The 7,842-nt window shown below is 57.5% G+C and overlaps 1 protein-coding gene across 1 annotated transcript in view; it reads left to right on the top strand.

Annotated features, from left to right (window-relative positions):
* Positions 1-7,842, top strand: part of SPATS2 (spermatogenesis associated, serine-rich 2) — a gene marked incomplete at its 3' end in the record, with an annotated part of 11,696 nt that overhangs the window by 164 nt on the left and 3,690 nt on the right. Inside the window, exons 2-7 of the mRNA XM_010016096.1 lie at positions 3,554-3,633; positions 3,850-3,958; positions 4,512-4,561; positions 5,447-5,699; positions 6,341-6,553; positions 7,541-7,676. Of these exons, the coding sequence (XP_010014398.1) occupies positions 3,554-3,633; positions 3,850-3,958; positions 4,512-4,561; positions 5,447-5,699; positions 6,341-6,553; positions 7,541-7,676 (841 nt within the window). The remainder of the gene's footprint in view (positions 1-3,553; positions 3,634-3,849; positions 3,959-4,511; positions 4,562-5,446; positions 5,700-6,340; positions 6,554-7,540; positions 7,677-7,842) is intronic.

Genomic DNA, 7,842 nt, shown 5'->3' with positions numbered 1-7,842 from the left:
TGCAGAGTCGCTGGAGCCTGCCGGTGACAGCTTTAGCAGCATTTCATGTGTGGCTGGACAGGAATTGTCTCCCGAGTCCCGCTGGGATGTGATGGGTGCAGTTCTCCCATGGGCAGCCAGGAAAACCAGGATGCTGCAGAGCCCACTGGATGCATCGGACTGGGGTCCCCCATTGGTGCCTGCTGGCCCCGGGGCAGGGGGAGCCCGAGGGGTCGCTCATGAGGAATTCTGGGTCCCTTGTAAGGAATTCTAGGTCCTTCATAAGGAATTCCAGATCCCTCATAAGGAATTCTGGGTCCCTCCCAGGATCAGCTCTACCAGAACTAGACCCTGTTCTTGCTGCAGCCCTTGTCCCCCCTCTCCTGCCTCGGCCCAGCTTGTCCTGCCAGGAATCCAGTGAGGAAGCTTGGGATGGGTGAACTCAGCTCCCTGATCCAAACTCGACCTCCTTCAATCCCTTTCCCCTGCAGAAAAGGTCAAGGAGCAGGTTTGGGATCAGTTTTCCCCTTGCTTTGTCCTCCCTGGTTTGCCTATTCCTGTGGCGAAGCTGCTCCTGTGTCAGGCGGCGTATTCCAGGGAGGGATGAGCTTTGTCCCGAGTGAAGCACCAATTCTGAGCTAGGGGGAGGAAGGGGGGGTGGGGGGGTTGTGGCTTTTCCTTCTATTTGAACTGGCTCCTAATTAATAATTGAAGGAGAATGGGGCTGCCAATTCCCATCCTCTGCATTGGAGCAGCTTTTGTTCTCTGTGGCAATGCTGCCGACCTGAGGAGCTGTGTTCTTGGGCAGCCCTGGCCCTGCCGGCCTCGGAGCGCTGAGCACAGCAATGGCAACTGGGCAGGATGTTGTGGGAGCAGGTTTGGAAGGTGCTGTTTGTACCTTGGGCTCCTGGAAGCTTTGGGAGCACAAGGAAGATTGATGCTGGAAGCAGAGGTGGGCAAGAGGCAAACACAGCTCGGGAACAGGAGGGGAATGACAGGGTCCTGGTGGGGAACAGGGAGAGGGACCATGGGAAGCTGTTCCTGGGGGTCTGGCACGAACCCAGCTGAAGAAGAACAGCACATCACTGGGTGCTGTGAGGGAGAGCATCATGGAGTGAACCCACCACCAACATTGGTGTGTGTTGGGCTCCCGGAGGAAAGTGAAGGGATCTGGACCATGACATGGAGCAGGATGCAGTGGCTCAAGGCTTTGTCCTGCTTTGTCCAAGCTCCTCTCCAGCACCAGGCCATGAGGGGAGGGGAGGGTTAAACTGAGCCTCCTGCCTGGACTTGAATTGCCAATGACCACTTTCCTGCTGCTTTGGAATGTTAATGCAGGGAAGGAGCTTCCCAGCCCTCTGCAAGGGAGTGTGGCTGCTCAGGTAAGGAATGGCTTGTTCTGGAAGCGGAGCAAAGTCCCTCGTCGTCTGTGGAACAAAGGGTGGGTGGAAGTGTTGAGAGAGAGGAACCAGTCAGGCCCACTTTGAATAATGCAGCAGTTGTGGAAGGGCAGGGAGCCCCCCTGGTCCAAGCAGTGCCCCGAACACAGTGATGAACAGCTCAGCTGTAAGTGGTGTAGCTGTGCAGGATTTGGTGTTGCTGGAGGTTACTCACTCTTTACTCATTAGATCCGTGCTGAGGAGGAAGCGGCTCCATCTGTAAAGCAGTCGGGTCACATCCAGCCACGCTTTGAGCATGGCAGGTCCTGAGTGAAGCAGCACCCAGGCTCCTGCTCCCAGGGATGCACCGAGGAGCCGTTTTGCTGCCTGGAAACCGGGAATGTGGAAATGGCGACAGGTCTTTGGGAAGGTTTTGGTTGGAGCCACAAAACCCCAAATGTGGGAGAAACTCCACTTGAAGCTGGTCCTGGGGGCTTAAAGGAGTTTCCATAAGAGCTGATGGAGTGTTTCATAGAGCAAAGGGCTTGGTCCTTGGGGAGCTTGCTGCTGTTTGGCGGGGTGGATCCTTCCTGGCATCGCTGAAGGATCCTGCATTGGTTGCTCCAATAAACAGCCCTGCAACACACGAGGAGGTGCTTTAGGATGAAGCGTTTCTTCCCACCGCAGTGCCTGGAGGATGCAGTAGGAGCAGGGAAGCAGTGGGGGCTGTGGGCACCAGCCCATGGGCTCTCCCATCAGCTCAGTGTGATGGGGGGGTGATGCAGAGGGATCAGGACACAGTGCCTGAGCTTTGGGCAGGAGCCTCTCCTGTCCCATGGGATGGGATTAGGATGTGCTGGTGGCCCCAGTCCTGCAGTGCCGGTGTTTAACATTCCATCCTTCCCGCACATTCCCAGTGTCACGGCAGAGCCTGTTTAATGAGTGCTCAGGGGCAGTGTTGGATGGATCCGTGCATGACAAACACCTTCCCGTCCACAGGACTGGGGCTGAGCTGCGGCCCTGGAAGAGTGAGTTGGAAACAGAGCTGATGGGATTGAGCGGCTGAGGATGGGCAGAGCTTCATCTTCCCTGGTCCCGTGTCCTCGGAAGTGGCTCCGCAGGGATGTTGAGGGAAGATCGCTGTTCTCAGCGCTGGCAAAGCCACTGACAAGATTAAGGGCTGGAAAGTTGGGAATTTGGCCTTGGGAAGCTGGAGGGAATCATGCTCCTGGGGCTAAAGGGGGAAGGATGGATGAGGAAGGGTTTAACTGCTCATATGCAGCCTCCACAAGAGCCTGACCTTTCCATCACGCTCGGGTCTGGCAGGGGTTGGAGGCAGCTGGTTTAAATGCTACATCAATGTCTCTGGAAGTCAGTGGGGTGGCTCGGAAGCGCATCCCGGTTATTTAGATGGGGTGAGGGGAAGAACACAGATCAGCAGCTCGGAACAGCGGCCCTATGGCACATATCCCTCCCCTGGTGCTCCCCAAAGCCACCCGAGGAGCTTGCTCTGGTTCTTCTCCAGTTCCTTGCAGGGCTTGAGGCATCAGGGTGCAAGAGAACACTCTCCCAGCAGTGAGCCCCTGCTTGGAAGCACGTTGTGTTGTGGGATCCCTTTCCTGCAGCCCCTGGTGACACCAGGAGCTCGTGTGGGGCTCAGGTTTATGTGCCCCCTGCTCGCTGGTGGCCCACAGAGCTGGTGCTGACGCCTGTCTCCATTATGGGTCTCTCCTGGAACATTTAAGCATTGACTTGGAGATTGTGGCTGGCAGGAACACAAGCTGCTGGATCTTCCAGCCCATTTATCAGTCTGCTTGCCATTTGTATCTGCAGGTGGAGGAGACTCTTAACCACTGCTTGAGGCTCCTGTGCTGCTTTTAACTCCTTAGTGCTGGGCTGGCCTGAGTATGGACGTGGAGTGTGAGTTGCTCTGCCCCAGCACCCACAGCTCTGGATCAGTTTAGGGTTAGGAGGGCATTGGCAAACTTGACTGGGCAGAACCTGGTCCTTCAGGCTGGGATGGAGCTGATCCCAGCAGCTCCCAATCCCCTGCTGGTGGTGGCAGGGTCAGGCAGCAGATGCTCTACACTTGTAGGCTTCAGTGTTCTCCTTGGCAAAGCAGCAGCTCGGAGCTGACCTCCCCCCTCTGGTGCCTGGTGCTCAGAAGAGCCTTTCCCTCTGCTTTGCCTTTGCAGATCCATCTGGCTTTGTTTTTGACGTGCAGTCCAACACTGTGCTGGCCCAGGGAGGCACCTTTGAAAACATGAAGGAGAAGGTAAATGTGTTTGCTGAGACCCTCAACTGCCCCGTGCTGGGGAGCTCCTGGTGCTGTATCTTCATCTCTCGAAGGGGAAGGATGGTGCTGGCCTGGAGCTCACTCCATCAAAAGCCAGGTTTTACACAGGCTAAATGGTGTATGAAGAACTCCCGGGGTCTGGTTTGGGTGGGATGAAGGACGTGGGTTCTCCTTGTCCCCTTCTGCCCCCTCCAGATCAGCGCGGTGAGAGCCATCGTCCCCAACAGGAGCAACAACGAGATCGTGCTCGTGCTGCAGCACTTTGACAACTGCGTGGACAGGACGGTGCAAGCCTTCATGGAAGGTACGTGAGGCTGGTGGCCTGGGGGGAGCTCAGTGCCTCAGCACATCCACAGACACCTAATGGGGACCTAGCTCTTAGCTGGGGGTGTTTGCAGGCTCAGAGATAAGTGGTTGATGGCTCTTGAGGTTTGATGAGGGCCGGAGCTCCTGCCCCTGTGGACAGAGCGGGAGTGTCTCAGGCTTCTTGTACTTTGCCTGGGCCTGGCTGGGTGGATTTGCTGCCCTGGGGAGGTGCCAGTGCTGGGCTCTGCAGCTCTGCCTGCACTGCCCATCCCTGACAGCTCCTCCTCAGGCTGCAGTCCCCGGACAGTCGGTGTCTGGGGAGAGCCCAGCAGGGAGCAGAGTCCAGCCTGTGCTCCAGCAGCTCCTGCAGCCTTCAGTGGGCAAAGCCAGAGGGAAGGGGTGGCTTTTCCTTGGTCTTTTAATGCTGGCCCAGTGTTTGAAGGGAGGAACCCCCATTCTCAAAGCAAAACTGAAACCAGTCCCTGAGAGCACTGACCCTGAGCTGTGTGGAGTGTTCAAGGGGAGAGCCTCACCCCTGCCTTTTGTTCCAGGCAACGCCAGCGAAGTACTGAAGGAATGGACTGTAACAGGCAAGAAAAAGGTAATGCTTTTACAATGCACTTTGCCAAAGCCTTTCCCTTTGTATTCAGAGCTTCAGACCCAGAGGAGAGGCAAAGAGCAGCGGTGCTGTTGCAGTAGCTGTGGGTTAGCAGTGTCTGGCTGCTGGGGCAGTGATTTACAGAGCGAGCTGTACCCAACACCTTCAACCACATTTGCATTTGCTGTAGTTGGGCTCGTGTCCTCGCTGCTGCTTCATTCCACTGACCCACGTTGTGGGGGGGATGTGGGCCAGGTCCCCTGGTCCCTGCAGAGCTCTGCTTTAACTCCCCCCAGGCCGGGCACATTGCTCCGTTTGTCAGCAGAGCTGAGCAGTCACGTTCGGGGCTGAGCTCTGTGGACGTGGTTTTCTTTGTCACAGCAGCTTTTGGGGGTGTTTTGCTCAGCAAAAGGGTTAAACGGAGCTTTGCAAAGTTGCCACATTTGATATTCTAATGCCTGAATCCACCAGGACCAGGAGTCAAATCATCATTATTCAAAAGGACTCCTTTGAATACATGAAGAGCAGCAGCATGAGATGGGGAGGGCAGAGGGGAATTGTGGCTGTGTGGCCTGTGCTGGGCAATGAGGGGAGGTTGAGCACAGCACCCTGGCAGTGCACCCCTGGGTGCTCTCCGGTGCTTCCCATCATTGCACAGCCCCTGTCTGCTAAGCAGGGCGCTGCTCTTGGTGCTTTGTGCCTTAATGCAGTTGGATCTGTGCTCATTGTTGAGCAAATCCCTCCTGCTGTGCCGGGGATCAGGAGCCCCTCGGGCTCTAAAGCCTTTAATTTAGCTCCTTTCTGCAGGCAGAAGCAGCTTCGTTTTCCCTTCAGGAATTACACTTAATACTTTTCCCCCCTCTTTGTGTTGTGATTCCCAATCCTCAGAACAAGAAGAAGAAACCCAAACCCAAGCCACAGGCAGAGCCCAGCAGCAGCCTTCCGGAGCCCGGGAAACCATCGTCCAGCGGGGAGGAGGTGCCGGGAAGCGCCGGGAAGGGCGGGATGAACGGATTCCATGTTAACGGCTGCACCCACGACACTGAATCCGTGGATTCGCTCAGTGAAGGGCTGGATGCGCTCTCCATCGACGCCAGGGAGCTGGAGGAGTGTGAGTGCGCAGCGGGGCCCCAGCGAGCAGGTCAGTGCCCAGCAAGCACCGCAGGGACCTGCTGGAGCAGCTCTGCTCTGGAGCCAGGCTGAGAGAGCTGGGCTGCTGCAGCCTGGAGAAGAGAAGGCTCCTTGAGGGGAGACCTTAGAGCAGCTCCAGTGCCTAAAGGGGCTCCAGAAAACCTGGAGAGGGGCTTTGGACAAGGGATGGAGAGACAGGACAAGGGCAATGGCTTTAACCTGCCAGAGGGGAGATGGAGATGAGCTCTGAGGCAGAAGCTCTTCCCTGTGAGGGTGCTGAGGCGCTGGCACAGGGTGCCCAGAGAAGCTGTGGCTGCCCCATCCCTCGGAGTGTTCAAGGCCAGGTTGGACACAGGGGCTTGGAGCAACCCAGTCCGGGTTGGACACAGGGCCTTGGAGCAACCTGCTCTAGTGGCAGGTGTCCCTGCCCAGGGCAGGGGTTGGAGCTGGAGAAGCTGTAAGGTCCCTCCCAACCCATTCCAGGGTTCTATGAGACGGGCACCGAGTGTTCCCAAAGCAGAGGAGCTGCCTCCTGCCCCTCTGAGGCCAGCTGAGCTCTGAGGGGCTGGTCTCTGCTCTGCTTTGCTTGCAGTGATTGCGGCGGGCAGGCCCTCCCAGCCTTGCCCTTTAAAGCAGTGTGCTTTCCTACAGCAGTGCCTGAACTAGAGAATGGGATAGCAGACTTTGACACACAATCGCTCACCCTGCATCCTTCCCAGAGCCCTTCGTCCCTCAGACAGCGGCCCGAGCACAGGAGCACGGGCAGGTCTCTGTCCAGGTCAGCACTGAGCCACTCCACTCCTGCCTCCCTGTCTGCAACGCGCCTCGAGGACGTGCCTGTGTCTCCTGCCAACAGGAAGCTGGGTAAGACCTGAGGCTCTGCCCCCACAGTGTCAGCTCTGCCCCCCCAGTGCTGGCTTTGTCCCCCCATTGTCAGCTGTGCCCCGCCAGTGCCAGGGCAGGTTGCTGCAGGCCAGGCTCTTGCTGTGTCTGTGCTGTCAGACGGTGCTGAGCCAACTTGACATTGATTTTAATACAAACGAACGTCCTGGTTGTCATCTGGGCAGCTCATTGCACCCTGCCCCACCTCGTCCCTTCTTGCTCCGCCCCCCACCCCGTGCAGCAGGGACCTGTGGCAGTGGTTTAGCTGCAGTGCCTGGAGCAGCAGAGAGGGTGGGAGCGGGGCCGGGCCCGCTCCTCACAGCGCCTCCAGCCTGGTTCTCATGTGGGTGAGAAAGGCCACAAGTTGGGCACATCCTGTCACCAAGAGGTGGCAGCCACTGCCTCTGCCCCCTGTTCTCCCCTCTCGCCCTGCGTTTTCTGCACAGCTGAGCTCTGACAGGAACCACTGGGGACAGGAGGCACCTCAGACCCCACTGCTGGTTGCTCAGTGCAGGGAGATGAGGTGGTGGCACTCGTCCTCCTCCCGCACGGGGATGCTGTCAGGAGCTGGGTTAATGCAGCTTGGCAGGAGCAGTGAGCTCCAGAGAGCTGGGCAGGGGCTCCCTGTGGGGCCAGAGCCATCCTTTCAAGGAAAGAGCCTTCGTTTTCCTTTCCAAGAGGATTCCCTCCAGGCAAAGCATCAGGATGTGCCAGGTGTGCGGCCTTTAGAGCAGGTCCCCACCACAAATGCATTTGGTTTCTCTTGGGAATTGGGAAACGTGGAGGGATATCTCTGCCACAGAGGGAAGTGCTGGAAGCCTCGCACTGTACCTGCTGAGCCCAGTGCCTGCCATGGGGAAGGGAGATTGGAACCCAAGCTAGGCCTGGTGTTAAAAGAAGAGGCAATGCTGTGGTGGGAGGGCTGGGCGGTGTCTGGGGCTGCTGGAGCTCACTTGTGTCTCTTGGTAGGTTCTAACATTGAGAAGTCAGTGAAGGATCTCCAGCGCTGCACCGTGTCGCTGGCGCGGTACCGGGTGGTAGTCAAGGAGGAGATGGATGCTTCCATCAAGAAGATGAAGCAGGTCTTTGCTGAGCTGCAGAGCAGGTGAGTTTAATGCAGGGACAGATCCGGGTGTTCCGGCCTTGGGAAAATCCATCTGGAATAAAACAGCTTTCCAAGGGCTGGAGCAGCTCTGCTCTGGAGCCAGGCTGAGAGAGCTGGGCTGCTGCAGCCTGGAGAAGGGAAGGCTCCTTGCGGGGCGACCTTGGAG

Source organism: Nestor notabilis, unplaced genomic scaffold (genome assembly GCF_000696875.1).
Source record: "Nestor notabilis isolate BGI_N333 unplaced genomic scaffold, ASM69687v1 scaffold22816, whole genome shotgun sequence".
NCBI classification, from domain to species: domain Eukaryota; kingdom Metazoa; phylum Chordata; class Aves; order Psittaciformes; family Psittacidae; genus Nestor; species Nestor notabilis.
The sequence above is the reverse complement of the archived record's forward strand: the minus strand, read 5'-3'. Positions and strand labels throughout refer to the sequence as shown.